The sequence below is a fragment of the Aethalodelphis obliquidens genome, unplaced genomic scaffold (genome assembly GCF_003676395.1).
Source record: "Aethalodelphis obliquidens isolate GAN/ISIS:26980383/991018 unplaced genomic scaffold, ASM367639v1 scaffold2, whole genome shotgun sequence".
Classification (NCBI taxonomy): Eukaryota; Metazoa; Chordata; class Mammalia; order Artiodactyla; family Delphinidae; genus Aethalodelphis; species Aethalodelphis obliquidens.
In genome coordinates this window covers 9,650,068-9,675,959 of record NW_020837946.1, presented here as the reverse complement: position 1 = coordinate 9,675,959, position 25,892 = coordinate 9,650,068, and the positions used below count along the sequence as shown (strand labels likewise).

The window sequence follows — 25,892 nt, the reverse complement described above, 5'->3', positions numbered from 1 at the left end:
ATGCAATGCAATACCATTTGGCAACAAAAAGGAATTAAGCTCTGACATGCGCTCCAACGTGGATGAACCTAAAAAACATATGCTAAGCGAAAGAAGCCAAATACAAAAGACCATACATTGTATAATTCCATCTATAAGGAATGTCCAGGAAAAGTAAATCCATAGATATAGAGAATAGATAAGCAGATGTCTGGGGCTGACGTGGAAAGAGAAATTGACCAAAAATGGGCATGAAGGGTCTGCTAGGGTTGACGTAATGTTGGATTGTGAATTGTGGTGACGGCTGCACAACGCTGTATATTTACTAAAAAGCACCGAATTGTACTCTTAAAATGCATGAAATTTATGATATGTAAATGGTACCTCAATAAAGGTTTAATTTAAAAAAATTTTAAATGTGCTTCTTGTGCAGCTGATTTATTTTGTTTTGTGTATGCGTGTCAGTATTCCTCAATTTAAAAAATCATACATACCCTTACTGTATAGCACAGGGAACCACATTAAATATCTTGTAATGAACTATGATAGAAAAGAATCTGAAATATATATCTATAACTAAATCATTTTGCTGTACACCAGAAACTAACACAACATTGTAAATCAACTATCCTTCAATTAAAAAATTTTTTTAATTGTACAGACATATATACGTGAATCTATAGGTCTGTGTCCAAGTAAGTGTTTAACAATACTTTGGTAAAACCTATTCTTTTAATATTTTTAGAGCAGTTTGAAAATTAAATGAAGACTATTCAAGTTTTAGAAACAAATTTAAATAATTTTTCTCATATACAGTTCTTATTCCAATATTCTACTTCACTTTTCTTATCTAGATTTAAATTTATGTTAACCATCTTCACACAGAACTCTCAGCAATATTGGTAATTTTTGTTGTTCAGGACACAGTGAATATATAAAACAAACAAAAGTAGTTCCCAGACTTCATCTAAAGCATCACTCATAAATTGTCATAATCAACTTGATATTTTTCTGTACAGAAATAGAAAATTTTTAAAAAAATCCAATGTTATTCAACATCTTATAAACTTCTCTGTAGCTTTGACATTTTAAATATCATACTAAAAATGTACCACACAATCAGTTTTAATAACACTTGAATTCTCCAAAGAGTCCCTTTGCAGCCAAGAGTGGTATTTAACTCCATCCTTCATGAGATGTATTCCATTTCCCTCTGAATGAAAAGAACATAAACACATTTCACCCTATGACAAACTGAACAACCAAGGCAAGTCCTGACCTCTCTCATCTTCTACTACCTCACCCCAAAAACAGGGCTGAAATTATTTTCTTCATAAAGTCGTTGTGGGTTCTAAAATGACATATATCCAAATTCCTAGAACAGTTCCCCGGTCCAATGCTGAATGAATGAATGAAAGAAAAATGGTAATAATAAAAGCAACAGCTGACATCCACTAGGGGCTGAGATGCACCAGACAGTTCTAAGCCTTCACGTGCATTATTTCATTTAGCCCTGGGGTAACTGCATGATATTAGTAGCCCCATTTTACAGATGAGAGGATGATGACAGAGAAATGTGAGGTATCCTGTTCAAGTCTACTTAGCTAGTGGGTGGCAGAGCCAGGCTACAAGGCCCAAGCTCTTAATTCTCCACTATACTGCACAGAAGAGAAGTCAATAACGCCCAATTAAGAAAACGTTATGATGTGTAAACATAACGAGGACTTGTGTTACTATTCTTTTTTTTTTTGGGGGGCTGTGTTGGGTCTTCATTTCTGTGCGAGGGCTTTCTCTCGTTGCAGCAAGTGGGGGCCACTCTTCATCGCGGTGCGCAGGCCTCTCACTGTCGCGGCCTCTCTTGTTGCAGAGCACAGGCTCCAGACGTGCAGGCTCAGTAGTTGTGGCTCACGGGCTTAGTTGCTCCGCGGCATATGGGATCTTTCCGGACCAGGGCTCGTACCCATGTCCCCCGCATTAGCAGGCAGATTCTTAACCACTGCGCCACCAGGGAAGCCCCTGTGTTTCTATTCTGCTTGGATATTGGTGAAAGAAGAAATAAGAGACTTACCAATCAAGTCAAAATAAAGGAAAAATGAATTTTAGGAAAGTAATCACTCTACATTCACATTGACATACTCGGTTACAAATATTAATATGATCCACATAGAATACTCCAATTTGAAAGAATGGTGGATAAAAAGGTGAGGAGATGTGAAGGATCATGACTCTGGGGAGAGCCAATATTTCAATGAGGCCAAGAGGAGATGGAAAGCAAGCATAAATGAGGGCACTGGTCAGAGGCCACATCATGAACATCTTACATGCCACACTAAGGAGATTGCACTTCATTCTAAGGTCACTGGACATCAACTATTTGCGTGGTTTTGATATGCTTAATTGCAAGCAACGTGGAGAGTGTATTAGTAGAGTCTGAGACTGGAAAGAGGAAACCAGGTGTTTACTAGAGTAACTGAAGTGAGAGGTCATAAGGACCAATTTGTAGCAATAGGGATAAAGAATGTGAGGCAGATTGGACAATTATTTTACAAGTGACATAACATTGTTAGTTCAGGGACCAATTGGATGGTAGAAGAACTGAAGAGAGGGCAGGGCCTAGGGACACAACGTAACAGGAGTCAAAAACTCAAATGCCAGCAGGAGTCCAGCAGACCATGTTGATGAAGGAAGCGGGCCAACTGTAAGGCAGTAGGGAGTGGCAGGGACTGTGGCAAACTGGAAAACTCATGTCCTTCCAAAGGGGGTAGCCACCACCCCCCCTGCAGCCAACTGCTGCCATTTGAATGTGAGGCCAGTTACCAGATCTTCTAAATTTTCAAGAACTATCTGAAATCCAGATTCTTGTTTGAACCCTTACTATTTTAAAATGTTGATAAGTCATTTCTCTGGTAAATAAAACATATCTGAGGGCCCTGTTTGTGTGGTTTCTCAGTGTGACTTAACGTTAAGCACGGGCTTTGGAGCCAAAAGGAACTGGGTTTAAAAACCATCTCTGCACACTAAACTGTGGAACCGTGGGCAAGTACTCAATCACACTCATCTGTTTCATGGAGTGGAGATAGTAATGCCTACAACATATGGCTTTTATGAAGCCTAAATGTAAAGATCTATGGCAAACATTTGGTACAGTGACTGGCAAATAGTCACTGTTTAATAAGAAGCAGCAATAATTGCAGTGTGATTCCCAGGTTTTCCAGATTAATGTTGGTGGTGTTGTTACCAATTGCAATGGAAAATACAGGAGGAGATTCCCAGGGGAGGCTTATGATTCCCAGGGGAGGAACAGACAGACAGATGGACAGGTGGATGGATAGACAAATGGATGGACAGATGGATGGATAAGTTTTAAGAAAGATAAGAGGAAAACCAGGAGAGGAAGGTGTCACTGAAAACAATGGAAAAGAGAACATCAAAAAGGGAGTTGTCAAAAATGTCACCAAACTCTGCCTAGAAGCCAGGTGAGCTGGCCCAAGCTAGCCCGCTAGAAGACAAGAGACCTCATGAATCAAAACAAGCCAGTCCAGTGAGGCCACCCAAAACCAGACAGCCACCAAGCAATCTGGCCTGTGACCAGCTGAAATACAGCCGAAATTGCCAACCCACAACAATCATGAGCTAAATAAATGATTGTTGTTTTTACCACGAAGTTTTGAGGTGGTTTGTTATGCAGCAAAAGCTAACTGATACAATGTAATAGGAGACACAGCATTACATCTAAATAGGAATGTGGGCCAGAAGGAAACTTTTGTTTTGCTCTGCTTTATGTAAAAGACTTGAAAGAGGAATTGATTATGTACTAGAAGAAACTTTAACTAAAGAAGGAATCAATAAATCCTTGTTGAATATCTAAAAGGTTCACTGCTGTTGAATCAGGAATCCTGCATTTTATTACTATTAAAATTTCCCTTTTCTTACCTTTTCAAGAAAATAGAAAAACAAGATGAGATGCAAATAATATTTATATTTTCAGAGAATCCTAATATACCTCAGTATATACTGAAGAGAGAAGACACCTTTGACATATTATCCAGTCTAAAAATATATAATGTAATATAAAATGCCATTCTGTTATAAAGGATGATGACAAAGCAAAAATGAATTCAAGGTGTATCTCAATACACTTTATGGAGATGCATGTGATATAGGGTGATTATGGGATAATTTTCCTAGCTCACAAGATTATTAATGAACATTAGAAAGGGGATTCACAGATTAAATGCTGAGCCAATTTTCAAAATACTATTTGTTATGGACTAAATGTTTGTGTCCCCTCAAAATTAATATGTTGAAGTCCTACCCCAAAATGTGATGGCATTAGGAGGTGGGGTCTTTGGGGGGTAATTAGGATTAGATGAGGGTGGAACCCCCATGATGGAATTAGTGACCTTGTAAGAAGAAGACACACCAGAGCTTCCTCTTTCTGCCACTAAGGACACAGCAAGAAGGCAGCCAACTGTAAGTGAGGAAGAGAGCCCTCACTAGAACCTGACCATGCTGGCATCCTTATCTCAGACTTCCCAGCCTCCATAACTGTGACAAATAAATGTCTGTTGTTCAAGCCACCCAGTCAGTAGTATTTTTTTATGGAAGTTTGAGCTGACCAAGACACTGTTGCTTTGATCAGCAAATTCTCTATTTCCTTCTATCACCTAAGCAATTGTTATCCTCTTACTCATATAACATTGTTTTCTAAGTGACTCACATCTTCTTCAGCCACCTCTTAAATGACCTTCCTAAGAGAGAAAAGAACAAACTTTCATAACCCAAAGAATTCAGGGCCAGGAAACCAAAGCTTGAGTCATCTTACTAGTGTATGACCTTGAGCAAGGTACTTAATCATTTTGTGCTTTAATTTCCTTACCTAAAATATGGGGATGACCCCTGATGTGTAGGATCAAATAAAACTGTATGTGGAACTCAATAAATGTTGGATTCTCCTTCCTTTGAGCAGTGCTTCTGGGGAAATTCCAAGTTGCCCGTGTCCAGAGTCTGTGGTTAGGGAAACTGGAAAGAAGCTGGCCTGTCAGCCAATCTCTGGAACACAGTCAAATTTCACATTTGCATGAATCCTTCATGGTGGAGTCCTGAGTACATCTAAGAGCGAGTGTCCTGGAATCAGAGGTGCTCAGGTACCTTTCTCTAAACACACACACAGTTATTGGGCCATCCGGTGAGGCTGATGCGTGGAGGTGGGGTTCTAGAGCAAACAGCTGAGGGAGGAGGGGACGAGCAGAAGCATCCGTGACAGCCTTTCTGTACAGGCTCAAAAGGACAGTCTGTTGAAACTGTTTATTAATGGCTAACACCTGTACATACCAGGCACTGTTCCAAGAGTTTCAACTATATTAACTCTTTTAGTCCTGGCATCAGTTCTATGAGCTAAGTACTATCATTTCCTTTTCAGATGGAGTGACACAGAGACAGATCAAGCAACTTGACCAAGGTTACACAGCTAGTAAACGGCAGCAATAGGATTTGAACCCAGACAGTCTGACTTCCAAATACAAGCTCCAGACCATTACTCTTTGCTGTAATACTTGATATCCGGGCTGTAGTAAACTTAGCAGAATACCAGGATACAAAGTCAATATACAAAAAATAAATTATACTTCTACTCTCTAGTAGTAAGTGACCATAAATTTTTGAAAATTTAAACAGCACTTACCATATTATTAAAAAGCATAAAATACTTAGGAATAAATTTAACAATAGCTATGTAAGTCCTCTACGCTGAAAACTACAAAACACTGCTTAGAGAAATTAAAAACACCCAGTAAATGAAGAGCTATACCATATTCATGAATTAGAAGGCTCAATATTATTAAGATGCAAATTGATTCACTGCAATACCGATCAAACTCTCAGCTGGCTTCTTTTTGTACAAATTAACAAGGTGACTCTATAATTTATATCAACATGCAAGGGACCTAGAACACCCAAAACAATATAGAAAAAAAAAAAAAAAAGGACAGATTTGGAGAATTTACACTAGCTGACTTCAAAACTTAGTATAAGGCTATAGTAATCAAATCATGATTACTGGGGTGTCTACTGTTTGCAATTCAATAAATCAAATTCCGATTGATAAACCACACCAGCACAATCAAGTAACTAGCTCTTGTATGTCTTAGCTTCCTCATTTGTTAAGAATGGAGATTACAGAATAGCTGTATATATCAAGTAGTTATAGTTGTGCTAGCAGAGAGAAAGAGAGGAATTGTGGTGCTAATAGTAACAGTAAATGTTGAACTCTTATTATATACCAGATACTACGTGAAGCAATTGGTATCTATCTTTTATTTATCACAACCACTGAATCAATTGGGGTCTACTACTATCCACTTTTACAGAAGAAGGCTTAGAGACTTTCTATTAGGGAACTAGTCCCCCAGGGACACTCAGTAAGTGGGAAAAGCAATTTCAAAGTAAGATCTATCTGAAACCACATCTGTGCTCTTAAGCCCCATGTTAGGCTTCCTTGCATAAGAGTTTGCATAAAAGCACTTGAAAAGTTGAAGGTGCTATGCTAGCATAAGAAATTAGGGCCAGAATAGAGCCATTGGTGTCCTGAATTCTTAAATTTAAGGCAGCTTTAGAAAACGGAAATTACTTAGCAATGATGAATTTTCAACGCAATGCATTTGAAATGTCCTGAACCTGACTAGTTCTCAGTATTTCCAATATCACATGGAATATATTTTTAAAATACAAGGATAAAACTTGAATCCTAAGGAGTAAACATATCGCATACCACCTTACTTACCAACTCCTTATAAAATCAAAAGTCATCTTTAAAATCATCCAAATATAAAAAAAAATCATCCAAATACAAAAAAAAAAATCATCCAAATATCAAATTTAGAGCCATGATGCCAACCAATGCAAGCGTGACCTTCCAATGTGTTGATCCAGGCCCGATGTTGACTCGTTTATGGTTCTTGCTACAGTGCATGCTACAGGGGCATTAATGTGTAATTTTTTGAAATTTTTAAAACTAGCTTGTAAGCATGATACTGATCACAGAAAGCTTGAATATTGAGTGAATGTAGTTTCAAAAGTTAAACTGCAGCCCAGATAAGAAACATTGTATATTCAATATCTAGATATATAAATATAAGTACCTTTGGAAGTGATCCCAAACTCAGATACAGTGGTATATGAATCCGATTTCTCTGTATAAAAATATGGAAGTTGATGACCCAAGGCTACGACAAAGCCTGGTACAAAATGCAGCTGTGCACTGAATTTTCAGGGTGCAGGGCAGTTCTGAGAGTGCTGGTAGAAAGATGTTTTACACCACACGGTAGAAATGGCCTTGGATCATCTATAGCTGAGATTCAGCCAGAACATATTTCATCTTTCCAAGAAACATTCTAAAAATGAACCAAGATTCTCATTCACTCTATTTTCTCCTCTGCCTCTCCCTCCATCCTCTCTCTCTCAACACAGACACACATTACAGATAAACAGTTTTAAACTCCATCTCCAATAGTAGGAACTTTTCTGCATTTTCCTGTTCCTGAATAATGTTACAAGTCTAAAAGCAATTATTTTAGATAGCCTTTGGTAAAGTTTCTCTTTTTATTAGCATAACTCTTGAAGAACTTTGGTCAGTCGTTCAATAATCTCTTAAGGTAAATATTTCTGAGAATTCCTCTTGCAGAATATGCAAACCAAATTAGTTACGGTAGCAAAGGCAAGAGGGGTGAAAAACAAAATTTAACGTTCTTGGGATCAGCTATGTTCCTGGATACATTCAAACTCCAAAACATGAAGAACTCTATATAGGAGAACACGTGAAATACAGCTTTGTGGAATATTGTAATATAAGTAATAAAAATAATAATAGTAATGTCTCTGAGCTAAAAGATTAGTAAATTACTGGATGCTAATGGACTAGTATATCTGGATTTACAATCCTACTTGAAGAATAGAAAATGAACAACTATTTGATAACGTTAACCTAAAGGTGCAGAGAGGATGCTGAAGATGGTGAGACTTCTTGTTTGGAATAGTTTATTTCAAACCATGCGAACCTCACATGATGGACATCAGGAAATATTGGAAGGAAAACACAGTAGCTCCAGAGAAAACCTCTATTTCAAACACAAGGAAGTAACTTCAAAGAGACTTGGGCTTCCCTGGTGGTGCAGTGGTTGAGAGTCTGCCTGCCGATGCAGGGGACATGGGTTCGTGCCCCGGTCCAGGAAGATCCCACATGCCACGGAGCAGCTGGGCCTGTGAGCCATGGCCGCTGAGCCTGCGCTCCTCAGCGGGAGAGGCCACAACGGTGAGAGGCCCGCATACCGAAAAAAAAAAAAAAAAAGAGAGACTTAAAACAACCCATTGCAACAAGAAGAAAGTTTAGAAAAGGATGAAAGATTTAAGGATTAAATTGGAAAATAAAACAGAACTGCAAAAGAAATCTAAGCAATGAGAGGCTAATGAAAAAACTATGATTTAGCTAGTTGACTGCTGCTTCAAATTTTTTATTTGAACCAGTATTTATATGAATATGCCTGCTCAACGTTTATTATGTAAAGAAAAAAATCAACACCCTTGAAATATACACGTTATGGAAATCAGATATTTAAGACCAAAAGAAAACATTTCCAGAAGATTTTAAATTACAAGACAATAAAGTCACTCTATGTAGAAAGCTACTGAGAGGTCAGAAGTTTCTGCAATATTAATAAGGGAAATATGGAATAAAGCATTCCTTCCATGAACCTGAACATTTCATCTGCACTGCCAAAGTTACAATTCTTTCTCTCCTCACCTATTATAATAGTTTCCTGTGATGAGATTCCCTGTTCTATCTTACCCCTATGACCAATTCTCCAAATAGCAATGAGCATAATTTACTTAAAATGTAAATATTATCATGGCTTCCAATTGCTTTTAGAATAAAATTTGACCTCCCTCCCATAAGCATCAAGTCCTGCGGGCTAGGACTCAGCTGACCACTCTGGGCCCTCTCTCTCTAGGAGCCAGCCCACTGGCCTCCATTCAGTTCCCCAGAAGACAAGCTACTCCCCATGCAGAGCCTTGCAACATGGCCTGGACACTGCTGCTCCTAACTGCTTCACAACTGCCTCCTTTTGGTTCTCGGCTTCAACGTTAAGACAGACAGGACTTTTCTGATCACCCCATTCTAGGTATCCCTTTCTTATTGTGTAACACAGTGTCCTGCTCACTACTTTCATAGCACTTCCTTGAATTTGCAGTGACGTAGTTGTGGATTTCCTGTCGTCTGTCTCCCAGCCCACATGACCACGGACTTCCCGGGGAAGGAGCCATGCTAGCTCCTCTCAACCTTGAGCCCCAGCACCCAGCACAGCGGCCACGCTGGAAATATTTATGCAATACACGGACAAACGAATGGACACACTCTAACAGATTTATTACACACTAGGGTAATGAGTAAAACAGGATTGATAAATATGTTTTAGGTTTGGGGAGTTACAATGAGGAAATATGAAAAAGATGATTGGTCAATTGTTGTTTTAATGACAGAGGTATAAATGAATCATCACTGAATCAAGATGAAGGTAGACAATGTGGTTCATCTAAGGGGCTTGATGAGCTGCAAAGGGAAGCAAAGATAAAGAAGAGCTTTGACTCTCAAAAAACTCATTCTCTAACTGAAGAGACCAGAAGGGCACATTTAGGACGATGAAGGAACAACTTGAGGCCTTTTTTTTTGCTTTCTGCAAACATTTTACTGAACGATTCCAGTGTGGTGTGAGGTTGGAGGGACCGGCCCAGGCTGTCAACATGGGATCAGTGTGTGCAGCACAGGCTCTAGAGTGGCAGTGATTCCAAAGAAAGATGGCTTATTACCGGGGTGGGGCAGGCCAGGAAAACTCGTGGGAGAGCTGGCTTTTGTGCTGGGCTTCAAAGAAAAGCCCAAGATTTGGCTGCGCAGAGAAGAACGAGGAATGATATTAGAATCAGAGAAGACGTTCTGGCTGATGTTTATGGAAAACGTAATTGGAACCACATTTGTTCTGGTTCTAAGAAAGCAGACAGTTATGTAAGATAAGGAGGAAAAAGGGGGAATATCTAGGAAAAGCAGTTACTTTTGTAAAGTAAAAGGCCCAAAGCGATTACATATAAAATGTGGCTTTTAATTTTTAAGAAAAGCCATTTGAGAGAGTAAAAACCACTTGAAGGACTTTCTCTTTAGGAGACTAGAAAGACAAATTTAGATCTAAGACAGGAAAATGAAAAATAACTAGGAAATAGAGGAATGTTAAATCAACTTTTCCCCAGTTCAGTCTAAATAGAGAGAAGGCAGAAGAGATGAAAATTATTTAAAGTAGATGAATTATATGAGCAAAAATAATTGGCTATTAACAATGGAAATTTAGAGGTTTAGTCAGAAGGTTCTGCGATTTCATTTGGGCATTCATTCATCTAACCTGTACTAATTGAGACCAACCATGTACCAGGCACTGCTCAAGACCTTATACTCTGGTGAGAAAAACAAATAGAAAGATAAGTAAATATATATCATTAGCTAGTGCTACATGGTACTGAAGCAGGTAAGGGGCAGAGAATAACGGGGGTCATCTTAAATAGTGTAGTTAGGGAGATCTAAATGACCAGAGGGCATGAGCCACATTCAAGCCGGAGGAAGGGTTCCAGCAGGTGCAAATGCCCAAGGAGCAAGTTGTGTCCAGAGGGGAATGGCGCCCCTTGCAGGACAATTCTCAAGTAATTGGTGTGTTTTAAGAACAACAAGCCACCGGCAAAGCGTAGCAAGAAATGATGCTGGAGAGGCAACCAGGGATGTGTGGGCCCTGGACCACATTTTTTTTTTTTTTTTTGCGATACGCGGGCCTCTCACTGTTGTGGCCTCTCCCGTTGCGGAGCACAGGCTCCGGACACGCAGGCTCAGCGGCCATGGCTCACGGGGCCCAGCCGCTCCGCGGCATGTGGGATCCTCCCAGACCGGGGCACAAACCCATGTCCCCTGCATCGGCAGGTGGACTCTCAACCGCTGCGCCACCAGGGAAGCCCTGGACCACATTTTCGATGGCAGATCACCAAGGTTTGAGAGACGGGGAGTGAAAACATGGGCTTTCCATTTGAGAAGGATTACTTTGGCTGTTGTGTGGAGAATAGACTGCAGGAGACAAGAATGAATCAGAAAGAGAAGCCAGGAAGCTTTCAAGGAGTCCAGACAGAGCTGGAACCTGGAAGAACCCAAGAGGCTGGAATCTTGGGCAAATGATGTAACCATTCTCTCTGACATGAAAAACAGGAACATTTCCCTGTGAGAGAGTCAGAGGATTGCCTTCCACATGTAAGAAGGATCTTGATGTCTCAACTCATGGAAATTCTAAGTCTGGAGAAAAATTAAAAAAGAAAAAAAAAGATAGGAACTAAGAAATGGGATGTGCAAGGGAGACACAGGTCCTGAATACCCACCATATATTACCCAGCAAGTCCATGAGACAGGCATTATGTTTTATATAGTATGAAACTGAGACCCAGAAGGGTTAAGTAACTTGACCAAAGCCATCTGGTAAGTGACAGAATTGAAATTCAACACAAGTCTGTCCCTCTCCAAGGACTTAACGAATTTTTAGCCTCAGTTTCTTCATCTGCTTTTTTTAAAAATAACACTCATTTTCATGAATTTTAAATGGGCTGATGTGTAGAAACGCCTAGTTTCCACTTCCACACAAAGAAAATCAAAGGGGTGCTAGGCCCTGTTGCTAGGTTTGCCAATGTCGAGACCATACCAGGCATAGGGCCGTTATCCCCTTTCTCGTGGATGTCAAGGCTGCTGTTGGCAAAGAAGGCTTTACAGAAACTTTCTGGGCCGCTCCGAGTAATTAATCCCTGAGGGAACTCTGCAACTCTGCTCTTCAAGCGAGTGGCTCTCAACCCCGGCTGCACTGGAACCACCTGGAGAGTTTTTAAAAATTCAGTGCCTGGTTCCCACCTCTGGAGCGACTAACTTAATTGGCCTGAGGTGTGGCCTGCCGTCAGGATTTTTTAAGGAGGATCCACCTTTCCTTTACACAGTTTTTTTCTCTGCTGGTAGCCACAGTGTTTCTTTCTATTTGGTCCTGAGGAGGGAAATGCATACACTATTAAGAAGTTTCATAACTATCTTTTTCTCCCAACCAAGACAGATTTAATCTTTGCATGTGGTATGACAGCACTCTACTGCTACAGTATTTATTTACTGCTTTTAACGCCCCAAATTCCATTATCATTTATTTTGACAACTGTGCACCGATTTTCCTCTTTTCTTAAACCAACACGCCTCTTGCCTCAGTCCTTATACTTCGGATGAAATGGACCCCAAATGCCAGCTCCAAGGGTGACCTTGTGTCTAAAGCCTGGCTCACCAAAGTGTTCCATACCATGGCCGCATTGGTTCAGGGCTGGGCAAATGTCTCAATTCAAAACAATCCAAGTCAGCCTCACGGCTTTTGATTTATTGGGAGAAGACAAACTCTGCTCCAGCCATTCTGACAATGGATCCAACACAGGAAAGGAGAGATAAGATTGTTGGAGAGACAAAAACTCAGGCTTGATGATACTGAGCCCCTGGATCAAGCCATCTTGAGTTCATCCTGCATATTTGTTACATGAGCCAATGCACTCTCTCTTTTTTTTTCACTAGCCTATTTGAATTGGATTGTTTGTTACTTTAAAATCAAGATTTTTAAAGGATACAGAGATGCTCTAAAAATTATCTTGTATGGAAAACAAAAGGCTATCACCTAACCTAGCCAATCCTCCTAATAAACATATAATAATAATTAAAAAACATAAATGTATGATAAGAATAAGAGGAAAATGGCTTCCCTGGTGGCACAGTGGTTGAGAGTCCACCTGCCGATGCAGGGGACATGGGTTCCTGCCCTGGTCCGGGAAGATCGCAGCTGGGCCCGTGAGCCATGGCCGCTGAGCCTGCATGTCCGGAGCCTGTGCTCCGCAATGGGAGAGGCCACAACAGTGAGAGGCCCGCGTACCGCAAAAAAAAAAAAAAGAATAAGGGGAATGAAAGACAGACACAGAGGAACAGCTGTGGTCTGAAGAAATGGGGTAGAACAAGAAAAGCTTTCACGAGCATATTTAGGAGTTAGATATAATTGGATTCTTTTAGAATTCTCAAAGACTGCAAATAAAAGATAAGCATCGTTCAGGTGTTTTCTAATTGATTGGTATTTCTTCAACTGAGTCTCATCTCTGCACCTGGACCACAAGGTTTCTGGCTTTGTAAAAGTTAAATACAACTTTGTAAGCCCTTTAAACAAGTAGTTCTAGTTCTAGAATTTTGTCCCACAGAACTAGATGAACAAATGCATAAAAAACACGTGTATGAAAAGTTCTCTGCGGCAGATAAAAAACAGCAAAAAGCAAAAAATCAAAAATGAATAAATGTCTCTTTGGCAGACTCCACTTCCTCAGTGATTCTTAGAAGCTGACGTTCCTCATTCTGTCCCGGCCCCTCTTCTCTTCCCCTCCGTGTTCTTTCCTGGGGGGTCTCACACATGCCTGTGGCTGGAATTAAGACCTATAAGCAGAAACCCCCTGAACTGACCTTTCCAGCCTGGTTCTCTCCCCCATGCTCAGGTTCATTTTTCATTTGACAATTTCACAATTCCCTCTGACTTTTCCATGGGCTTCTTGTGCTCATGTCTTATCCTTCCCTCTCAAAGCTGCTCACTACCCAAGAGCACCCCCATACAAGAAGGTGCCTGCACCTTCTGAAAGCTGGCTTGCTCTGCCTGGCCCCACTCCTCCTCTCACAGCCAATCTGCCATGTCCGTCTGTCTCCATGGTACCACTCGAACTCATTCCACTATGCAGTTCACCTAAATTACAAGAGATTCCTAACAGGTTTCTCTGATTCTCGAACTCCTCTGGTCCCTTCTTCTCACTTCAGCCACAATAATCCCTCCCGAATGTTAAAGTTCTGCCCTTCCCGGGCTAAGACTATTCCTGAAGTTACTCTCAGGTGACGCCCAATCACGTTATCATGGTGTTTAAAGGCCCACCTGAGCTGGCTCCTACAATGTCTCCAGCCTTTACTGTCCTTCCATCACATTCTGTGTCACAGCTCTGCAGAATGTCTTTTTGTTCCTCAAACATGCCACCCTCTCCCCTGCCTCATGCTGTTGGTTCTCTCTTCCCAGGAGGATCTTTCCTCTGCCCGCAGCCCTCACTGATTCACCTTGCTGTTGCTTCTCCTTCGGGTCTTGGTTGAAACATCAGCATCCTTGGAACACTTCCTGACTTTCCTCCCAGGCCCCAGTCTCAGTGAGGCTTCCCTCTTCTCAACCACCCAATCACCCCAACACAGCTCCATCAGAGCCTTGGTCATATCTTCACACCCGCTATTCCATAAGCACCAAGAGCTAAAGCCCTACCTGTCTTATTCACTCCCGGAGCCCTTGTGATTAGCTGCCACAAGACAGGTAATCAATAAATGGCATGTGAATGATTAAGTCTTTTAAGTACATAATGCCACATTCGTATGATGGAATAAAACACAGCCATTAATAACCACCCTTTAGAAAAGTAATTAACAGTACAAGATTATTTGAAACACAGTGTTCACTTTTAGAAAATCATTACAAAAGAGAATGCACAGCAAGATCCAATTTCAGTTTTCTAAAACGTGTGTTAAAAAGATTTCAAAGATGTTCACCTAAAACTTAAAATGATCTCTTTTAAGGATAGAATTGTAGGGGTTTTTTTTCTTTAAGCTTATCTGAGCATAGATTCCTTTGATAATCAAGAAAAAATGATAAAAATTATGTAAAAATGTTATATAAAGTCCTGAGCTGTAACAGAAAAGAGAGTCATAGTTGAACGCAGTGACAATGACCAGTGGTGAGTAGATCATCCCATGGGAAGGCCCTGGATCATAGTGACCAGAAGTATTGCTAAGTGTAGAATAGTTAGGAGTTGAAAATGAGGAACGGACTCTAAAAATGGCAAATTCTTCATAGAAATTACAATAAAATATAATTGGGTCAATTTAAAAGAACATTTAGGTTGAGTCCATGACCTGGCTATTGTAATTAGTGCTGCAATGAACGCCGGGGTGCATGTGTCTTTTTGACTTATGGCTTTCTCTGGGTATATGCCCAATAGTGGGATTGCTGGGTCATATGGTAATTCTATTTTTAGTTTTTTAAGGAAGCTCCATACTGTTCTCAATAGTGGCTGAACTTAAATGTCCATCGACAGATGAATGAATAAAGATGTGGTGTGTGTGTGTGTGTGTGTGTGTGTGTGTGTGTGTGTATACACAATGGAATATTACTCAGTCATAAAAAGGAATGAAACTGGGTCATTTGTACAGACCTCGATGGACCTAGAAACTGTCATACAGAGTGCAGTAAGTCAGAAAGAGAAAAACAAGTATCGTATATTAATGCATATATGTGGAATCTAGGAAAATGGTACAGATGAACCGGTTTGCAGGGCAGAAATAGAGGCAAAGATGTAGAGAACAAACGTATGGACACCACGGGGGAAGCGGGGGGAGGATGAACTCGGAGATAGACATATATACACTAATACGTAAAAAATAGATAATTAATAAGAACCTGCTGTCTAGCACAGGGAACTCTACTTCACTGTACAGCAGAAACTAACACAACACTGCAAAACAACTACACCCCAACAAAAATAAGAATTAAAAAATAAAAGAAGAACAGTGAGAAAATACCTGCAGAAAGGGGTTATATTAAGAAGGAGAAGCCTAAGTATCTATCTTCAGCTGGCTTTTCTCAATATAATATTAGGTCACATGAAATGAGAACTAGATTGGAAAAACAGAGTCGAAGAAAAGTTTACTGAATCAAAAATAGAATATGATAAAGTCATAAACAAGCATCCTTTTACTTTCCCAGCTTTATTTGTTCAATTTCTCTCAGGCCTCGGTCTGTCAGTCCCACTTTAATATGCTGTAGGAGTCAGAGCCTAGATCTGAATAGTTCAGAATCAGACCCTGGACTGCATCGTGTGGTATTTTGGTCCAAGTTAGACAAAAATTTCACTCTAGCCTCCTCCGACTATTATGGTGTAGAGTTGGGGAATGTATAAGGAGATAAAATCTGCTGCACGAAAAAATAAAAATTCCATTTATTTCTAGGGTATTTGTGTTTCTATTGCAAAGCATCTTTGTTGCTTTTAAGAACAATTATATGGACATTCTGCTTCTGATATGGAAAAGTAAGCTTTGAACAAACAGACTGTCCCACAAATAACTCTAAACTCCAGACCAAAAAACCCTACACCTACCTCATGACTCTGAAGGTGAACAAGAGCAGGCAAGTTTTGAAGAGGAGTCCAAATATGGAAGCAGCAAACAGCATGGGCTGAGTTCCATGTCTGGGGAGCCCACCCTGCAGGCATTCTCAGCTGGGACTATGGCCCAGGGAGACCAAGACACTAGCATCAAACCTGCTCTTTCTGTCCAAAGGAACCCCAGGAAGGAGCCCAGGACAGTCACCCCATGAGGAGTGAGGAGGTCCTGGGGAAGAAGAGAACCAGAGAAGGGGACCCCCAAAGTCTTTATCTGAACTCTTCTCGTGTCTCTGGGTGATCCCTAAACCATACACGAATGGGGCACTGAAAGGATGAGATCCAAACCCTCGCCTCACCGCTGCTATTAGTAAGTTTGCAATGAACCTGGTTACAGTAGTGAACACTGGTTAATCCATCTTGGCTACAGTTTCCTCCCACATAAAATGATACTGCTGCAACTGTTTCCAGCTATTTACCTACTCATGCATTCAACATGGCTCACAGGTACTCTAGTGCTAGGTGCTCCATGGATACAGAAGAAGTTGAGCATCACTGCCTTGAGGGAGTCTACAGTCCCGTGAGAAAATGCAGACATGCACCCAAACAGCTCTCACACAAGGCAGAACCTGATCAGAGAAGGAGCTTGGTGCAGCAGAGAGAACATGGACTCCAGAACCAGACAAAGCAGAGCTTGTACCTTGGGTCCACCAAGACCTAGAGCCTCGGGATCTGCCCTGCACAGCAGTTGTGGGGATTAAATAGTGACATTCGTATTAATCACTCTCTGCTAGGCACTTTCTGTGCACTGTATACTCATTTAGTTCTTATAACAGCTCACTGGGTAGATATTAATACCACCCACCCTCTAGAAATGCAGAAAATAAGGTATAGGGAATTTCAGTTTACTTGCCCAAGGTCACCAAGTGCTAAGTGATCAAAGAGATTCAAACTCAAGTCTGCTCGAGCCCCAGCTGTGAGCTGCTATGTTTTGTTGAATAATAACTTCAAGTGCCAAACACAGTGCTTAACACAGAGTAGGCACTCAACAAGTGGCCAATGTCATCACAACTGTTATTATTACTGCTGCTGCTGTGTGATTACAACGATTAGCCACAAGAGAGAAAGAGTTGAAGTTCAAGGCGTTTACCTGAAATAATGCTGAATAATCTTTATGGGCATATCTAGACACACACCTTAAGAAATCAGAATTCGTGGTGACCTGTTTAGGTATAGCCTACCTCTTTTTAAAAAGAAAAGCACCAAGTTATCATTATTTATTTCTTCATTCACTCATCACACTGTAACTTCCAACCGCCATCTGCCACCACTAAACCGAGCATCAGAATGGTTCCCAGAGGGGAAGCAGAGATAAAAGTGAGGAACAGGACCCATCACTCACTAAAATGAGTACAGCTGGTCCCCACTGCTAATGGGAGAAGCAGACAAACAAAATTCCTTGCAGTGTTTTGAAATGATCTCAGAGAAACTGTGCTATGTGGAAAAAAGAAAAGAAAAAGAACAAAAAGGAAACATGAACTTAGCCATAAATCAAAACTTAATCGGCATGCACCAAACACAGAAATAAAATTTTACTCACACTTCGTAAGTCTTAATACCCTGCTTTGTGTCCAAAAGATGAAACTATATACCGCTTGGAACTCCAAGGATCTCAGCTGTTACGATTCCTAAATGAAGTGGTGATTTAGGGATAATGCCAAATTTTGAAAGAATAAGAACAGTATTTTATTTGGGGCTTTTATGAGGACATGTTGCACATTTCTTAAATACACGCAGTTTTATATGATCCTAAGACAGTACTTTTACCAAATCCTGCATACCAGGATACTGGAGAAAACAACCAAATCCCAGAACTATAGAACTCCTAAATCCTTATTGGGTAACATGCCAGTTTCTGAACAATACACATTATCTCAGAGATAATTTTTATGACATGCGTGGCTATTGCCTATAAATCCCTTTAAGATGAAAGGTATTACCCTGACATTTGAGTTGGACAAAAGAACTTATGTGGCTAGATTTCTCAAGGCTATAAAATGTAGATAAACAAATATAGTTTGGATAAACCCTTGGAGCACGTTGCAATGGGATTTAACCTACAGGGCCTTCAGGCCAACATTAAGTTTTAGACTCAGGCCTTCCTTAGAGATTATGAAACTTTTCTCTACAAACATTGCTTGAAACAACAAGATGGATTTATTGATTCAGTAAGGGATTAGGAGCAGGGACACTTAAAGGTAATATAGTGAACCCTTTTACAACAAGGAAGCATGGCTGGAAGAGATAAAAAAGACATGGGGCTTCCCTGGTGGCGCAGTGGTTGGGAGTCCGCCTGCCGATGCAGGGGACACGGGTTTGTGCCCCGGTCCGGGAAGATCCCACATGCCGCGGAGTGGCTGGGCCCGTGAGCCTGCGCGTCTGGAGCCTGTGCTCCGCAATGGGAGAGGCCACAACAGTGAGGGGCTCACGTACCGCAAAAAAAAAAAAAAAAAAAAGACATGACCCACCCAAGGTGATAGGACTATATTCATCACCACCATCATCGTCATCGTTATCATCACCATCACCATCATCATCATCATCACACCTAACATTTGTTCAGCACTTACTATTTGCCAAGCACAGTGCTAAGGGTTTTTAGGGTTTTTTCTGTTCTTCATATCAACTGATAAAGGGTATGCTACTATCGTTCTTTTCTCAATGAGGAAAATGAGCCTCAGAGAAGCAAAAAGCTGTAAAAGAAGTGGGTCCAGACTTCAAACCCAAGCAGTGTGACCCAAAACACCCACATTCATAACCACTCCACTCTCCCACTTGTCATCAAGCCCAGACCCAGGTCTCCTGAGCTCCAGGCCACAGAAGGACACCAGCTGTCCACACTTGGCAACGGAGTTTCCAAGTTACAAGATCTGCATGTCTGTACAGATGGCCAACATGCACATGAAAAGATGTTCAACATCTCTAATTATTAGAGAAATGCAAATCAGAACTACAATGAGGTACCATCTCACACCAGTCAGAACAGCCATCGTTAAAAAGTCTACAAATAACAATTCTGGAAAGGGTGCAGAGAAAAGGGAACCCTCCTACACTGTTGGTGGGAATGTAAACTAGTGCAGCCACTATGGAAAACAGTACGGAGGTTCCTCAAAAAATTAAAAATGGAGCTACCATATGATTCAGCAATCCCACTCCGGGGCATATATCCGCACAAAGCTGTAATTCAAAAAGATACATGCACTCCTATGTTCAATGCAGCACTATTTAGTAGCCAAGACGTGGAAACAACCTAAATGTCCATTGACAGATGAATGGGTTAACAAGATGTGGTACATATATACAATGGAATACTGCTCAGCCATAAAAAAAGAATGAAATAATGCCATTTGCGGCAACATGGATGGACCTAGAGATTACCATACTAAGTGAAATAAGTCAGAAAGAGAAAGACAAATAACATATGATATCACTCACATGTGGAATCTAAAATATGATACAAATGAATTTATCTACAAAACAGAAACAGACTCACAGACATAGAGAACAGACTTGTGGTTGCCAAGGGGGCGGGGGTTGGGGAAGGGATGGATTGAGAGTCTGTGATTAGCAGATGCAAACTAGTATATATAAAATGGATAAACAACAAGGTCCTACTGTGTAGCATAGGGAACTATATTTGATATCCTGTTATAAACCATAATGGAAAATAATATGAAAAAGAATGTATGCGTGTATATATATATATGTATATATACATATATGTGTGTATATATATATGAATAACTGAATCACTTTACTGTACAGCAGAAATTAACCCACTGTAAATCAACTATACTTCATTAAAATTTAAAAAAAATTTTGTAAAGATCTGCATGTCTGACAGTGGATCCAACACTGCGTTCTAAGAGTGAGAGGATTGAATGTGAGTCCTCTACCCGGTTGCAATACTTGCCGTCATAACTGTAATGCAACAGCAGTTCATCCCAATTATATTTATCTGTAATCCTAGCCAAGGGTGCCACACCAGAAAACGTTTTTACATTCAAGGTTTTCAAGATACATGTGATCAAATGATATTTCCTCAAAATAGTCATGAAGCCCCCTATGCTCCCTTTGTCTCTGGTTACCAGATGCCTTCTCTAATAGGTGGATGCCAGGAAGGTCATTAGATTCTAAGAGACGTGCCAGCACGATGCAAATGGTCACACAGGCAGGGCCGACAGATGTGCTTTACTGCTGAACGTTTTTATCACCACTGTTTTCTTTTTATTCTTTGTTCTACTTTGTTTTTCTAAGGAAAAAATTTTTAAATGAGATGCTGAAGCAAAGACGATGGCTAGACAGTAATACACAGATTTTACTTATTTGTGTATTCAAAAATACTCATATATTTAAATATACATATTTAAATACCAATAAGCGGTGATGGTAAGTATTTATAATTAGTCCTCCTCAGAGTAAAAATGCATTTAGTTCAAAATTTAAGGACCTCAAAGTTCTAAACCAAACATAAAGACAATATCAATGTAAAGAATATATACAGAGGCAATAAACCCAGATCCCAATTATCTACCTTTGTTGTTTTCAATAAGTTAAAAATAAGAAAACACTCATGACAAGTTTCCTTTTGTTTCTTAACAACCCCACTCTAACCAGAATCTGAAACTGCACTTTTCAAATATGGACCTAGCTAAGATTAAGTCAAAATTCAAAGAAAAGACAGGGCTCGTTGATGAAGGATAAAAATGTAAGTATAGAAGAGCGAATACCTTCCAGAAGGAGAACTCATGTGATAATTACTGTACAAGCTGTCTCTCAGGCCTCCCCGACCTTGAACTTTTGGAGAGAGGTTAAAAAGAGATGGGTCCTCAGGAAAAAATGTAACCTCTAAGGACTCAGCCCAGATCAGATGGAAAAGGCTCCTTGAAGGAAATAGGATGAAGATTAAAAGGACAGAAGAGAGCAAGGATGTGAATGAGCAGTGCTGAAAGCCCTGTCCAGAGGGAAAACCAGTTTTAATAGCTTTCTGGACTGGGAGAGATTATTGAAAAGGGATTTCACTGCACTTACAAAAAAGAGAAAGGAAAAAAATAATTTTTCTAGCTTTTTCTAAGCTTAAGATTTTTAAGCAGTGACATTTAGAAGTTTTAAAACCCAACAAACTGAATTTATTTTACTCATGACTATGGTTACAAAGACCATCTCTTAAAATAAACAAAATAAAATTTACTTTAAAGAATATATTAAGAGATGGTATAGGCCAAGGGTTAAGAATGTTAGTGCTAAGTTACCTGGGTTTCAATTTCTAGCTATGTGATCTCAGGCAAGTTATTTACCCTCTCATGCCTCAGTTTCTCAATCTGTTCAATGGAAATATTAATATAATTTGCTTCATAGTATTGTAACCTTCTAATGAGCTACTAAGCATAGTGTGAGGGACTTCTAAGTGTTGACTTTTAAAATAAATTAATATACAAATATTTATTAACCTCCTACTAACATAAAATATGGAACTAAAAGCTCCATGATAGGATAATGAGAGTTAGTAAGAAAGAGATGAATAAAATACATTTCCCACCCTCAAAGAATATCACAGGGAAACAGGGAAGACAGAATCAACACAAACATGCAAAGGAGCAAGTAAAAATGGGGCAGAGAGCAAATAATATTAGGAAATAATTACTTATTTTCTTTGGTGTGGTATTGTAGATATCAAGGAGAATGTTCTTATTCTGATTTATTCTGTTCTTAAAGTGATTTATTTTGGGGTGAAATGTGATGATGCCTATAATTTACTTTCAAATTACTTTGCAGAAAAACAAACTATAGGGGCTTCCCTGGTGGCGCAGTGGTTGAGAGTCCGCCTGCCAATGCAGGGGACACGGGTTTGTGCCCCGGTCCAGGAAGATCCCACGTGCGGCGGAGCGGCTGGGCCCGTGAGCCATGGCCGCTGAGCCTGCGCGTCCGGAGCCCGTGCTCCGCAACGGGAGAGGCCACAGCAGTGAGAGGCCCGCGTACTGCAAAACAAAACAAAACAAAACAAAACAACTATATATGTAAATACAAAGCAAACATGCCAAAATGTTAATCACTGCAGGGGGAAGAAAAAGAAAGAAAAGAAGGCAGGCAAGGGTCAATGGCTGGCTCTGAACTTTAGAACACTGTGTGGACTTGAAACGCTTTCAAACTTGTTTTCACAGCGTGGCTGATAAGAGAAAACTCCTGGAGACGCAGGCTTTTTCTAAGTGCAAGGTGCTCTGTAAATATTAGTTTCTACAAAAAGGACCCTAAGAACAGGTCAGTGGGAGGGGCTGCTTTTAAAATGCTGGCTGCTGGGAGCCTTCAAAACATCGCAATGAATCCTTCCGTATTATAACTGAAGCCACTTTCCCTGGTCAGTCTCCAGTGAAGGTAAACCTCCAGATGAAAGTCTTCCTATGAAGACTTGCTGGGAAATTCATCTCCATCATTTCAATTCTAGATAATCACATTTTCTCTAGGCTTTATCAAGACAACATGGAGGAACTGATAGGCTACTGGATAAAGAAGAAGGTCTCTAGACAACCCTACTGACGGCCAGGTTTAAATGACTATCTATAGACCAAGGTCTCTGTGTATAGACTTGGCCCAGACATCTCCACTCACTTCCAGACTCACAGCAACTGCCCAGCTGCTGTCTCCACTTGAATGTCACACTCAACGTGTCCAAAATAGAACACTTTTCCTCCATGTTTCTTTTTCTCCATGAATGGCACAACCAACCGTAAAGTAAGAGAAGCCGCAGACTTGCCCTGTCACTCTCCCTCCCCCTCCATATCCCATCCATCTCCAGGCCCCTCCATTTTCCCTGCCAAGTTCTCCCAAATCCATCAGCTTCTCTCCTTTTCAAATTCTACCCTCCCTTCCTAGCAGTCAACATTGATTTCCCAGATTTCTACAACAGTACCATAAACTCTTCTGCTTACTCCCAGACTTGTCTCTCTCCAACCCACATTCTACACTGCTCCACAGGAAAAATGTCAAATTCCTGTTTACATTTTTCAGTGGTTTAATAGTAATAATCATTATTAGGAAAACAGCCATGATAAGGTGCCTAATACTTACTGAGCACTTACCCAGGCACTGTGCTAAGCACTTTACCTAAGCATCTTCTCATTCCATCCTCAGGGGCCCCAGGAAGTGGGCGTTATCACTGTCCCAATTTTACAGATTAAAAAACTGAGACACAGAGAAGTATGGAATCGCTTGCCCAGGCACAGAGCTGGTGAGCACGAGGCCAAACGGGCTTCAAACCTAAGCCTCTGGCCTCCCGTCTGGGTTGAATGTGACGTGCCCCAACACCACGCACAAAGCCCTGCGAAGCCCTGAGGACTCAGCCGTCGCCACCCACTTTCTTCCCCTTTCCCTTTGCTCCTTGGTGATGCCCTCAACTGCGCCAGCCTCCTCCTTCTCGTCATTCAGGGTCTCCACACGTGGGCAGCTCTCCCGGGTCCCCAAAGCTAAGCAGATCCTTGTGCGTCTTCAAGGCACCGATTCCTGCTTGTAACTATGGACTTCCCTGTGTCTGCACCACGGGAGGAGCCCTTTCAGCTTTGCCAGCTCTAGGGCCCAGAACCCAGCTCAGTGCCTGGCATGTAGGATGTCCTTGGCAAATCTTTATAAACTAGAAAATGGAGCATGAGTGAGCACGGAATTCCTGGGCTCTGGTTCAAGGGTCATCCTTTACTACCAGTGTGACTTTGTGCAGGTCACTACCTCTCAGAGCCTCTGGGCTGGCATCTGAACTTCCTGGCAGCAATCAGAACTATGATAATAAAGCACTTTGGAGCTTTCAAAGACCTCTCCCCAAAGTCCCATTCGATCCCAAAATGTCCCTGTGAGGGAAGCAGGGTCCTCATCACACACATTCAGTAGAAAAGGGAAAGGAGGATTGGATGGGGTTGGGGAATTAATGATTTGTCAGCAATCAGCCGCTGACCCTGAAGCCAGCCCTTGACTCTAAGCACAGCCTACAATGAGAGTTAGATGGCAGACGACTAACCCAGGGTGTGGCAAAGCTGTAAGAAACTGCCCAGCGCTCTGTGCATTGGGTGACAATTGGTGCCGCTGACTCAGTCATCCGCCTGCCAACGTTTCCAGTTTTCCCATTTGCTTAAGACACGCAAGTGAAGAGTGGAGATGGTCCAGCACATAGACCTCCATCATCATGGTAACCACATCCGTCACAAGCACACACAGCTTGGGGATAACCAAAAGAGCCACAGCCACTCGTTGCTGCCGCTGCCCAGGGGAGCAGAAGCTGGGACACAGAATTCACTTCCTTAGCCACTGCACTGTTCAGTGTTCAAAATATGGAAGGGTATGAGGCACTGTCGACAGTGGCTGCCGCCCCTGGCAACCCTGAGCCCTCGGGTTACCCAGGAGGTCGGTGGCCTTTTATCAACACCGATCTGTACCACTGCCCCACTCCAGCTCTCAGCCAGGGGCAGTTCAGGTTATTCTGAGTAAAGAGATGTTTCCTTATACACGCAGACGCTACATTTAATCTCTTCATAGGATGTCAGCCTACTCTATGCAGTTGTCAAGGTCACTTCTGTGGATCAGGAGCTCACATGCTCCTGATTATTTTAGGGGGAAAAAAACACCTCTAATATCATGTTATTCTTACAATATTAAAGGTTTAAAGCAATCCCTTCCATAACATCCCTCCAAGCAGAAATGGGAAGAAAACTTCCTCCAAGTACAAAATAATTCCTTGAACACCAGTTCCATAGCTGGGATTATCTGCCTGCCTCTTCAAGGTGAAACTGAAAACAGTACAACTATTTTTTTATTAAAAGTAGCTCTAAAGATGTGGCTTTCCAGGGGACTAGAAGTCTCCAAGATGTTATAAAGTTGATGTAAAGACAAAAACAGGTGAACTTTATGTTGAAATTTTTTTAACGTAAACCAAATGCATGGTTTAAAAAATAGGAATCTTAACAAGTGAAATTTGCCATTAGAAAGAAATTCCATTTTATTATCGTTATTCATTTTCAACGTATAAATGAAAATTGCAGAAATTTTGAGATTATGTCTAATATTCAGACATAATTTCTAAGCTATTCTAGCACAGAGCTTAAAAGGAAAGGACCAGCTTATACATTGTTTTATAAATGCAACAAAATAGGAAGTTCTCTTGAGTAGAGATTTTGCAGAAAATGGAAGTACAAGGTCATAAAATTAATGTATGATTTAAAATGGAAAACGCACGTTATTCCTGGGGTAATAATGTTTACCTTCTGGACACTGGCAGGTGAATCCACTGAGATTAGAAATGCAGGTTGCTCCATTTCTGCATGGGTCTAGGATACAGTAGTCAATCTTGGATTGGCAAAGCTCTCCAGTATAACCTGAACAAAACAAGACAGACATTTATAAAATATTTTGTCCCAAAACTCTGATGAACCATCCCATGAATTGATGGAATCAACTGGTACCCATCCAACCAAGGCAGCATCATTAAACTAGTCTCCCAGGCAATCCTTGATCTAATTTGGTTTTACAACAAGAAACAATCAGAGCCATTTAGAATCATAGTTCAAAAG

At 40.8% G+C, this 25,892-nt stretch overlaps 1 protein-coding gene across 1 annotated transcript in view; it reads right to left on the bottom strand.

Annotated features, from left to right (window-relative positions):
* DNER (delta/notch like EGF repeat containing) overlaps positions 1-25,892 on the bottom strand; it is a 321,811-nt gene that overhangs the window by 70,323 nt on the left and 225,596 nt on the right. The window contains exon 7 of the mRNA XM_027119344.1: positions 25,584-25,697. Within this exon, the coding sequence (XP_026975145.1) occupies positions 25,584-25,697 (114 nt within the window). The remainder of the gene's footprint in view (positions 1-25,583; positions 25,698-25,892) is intronic.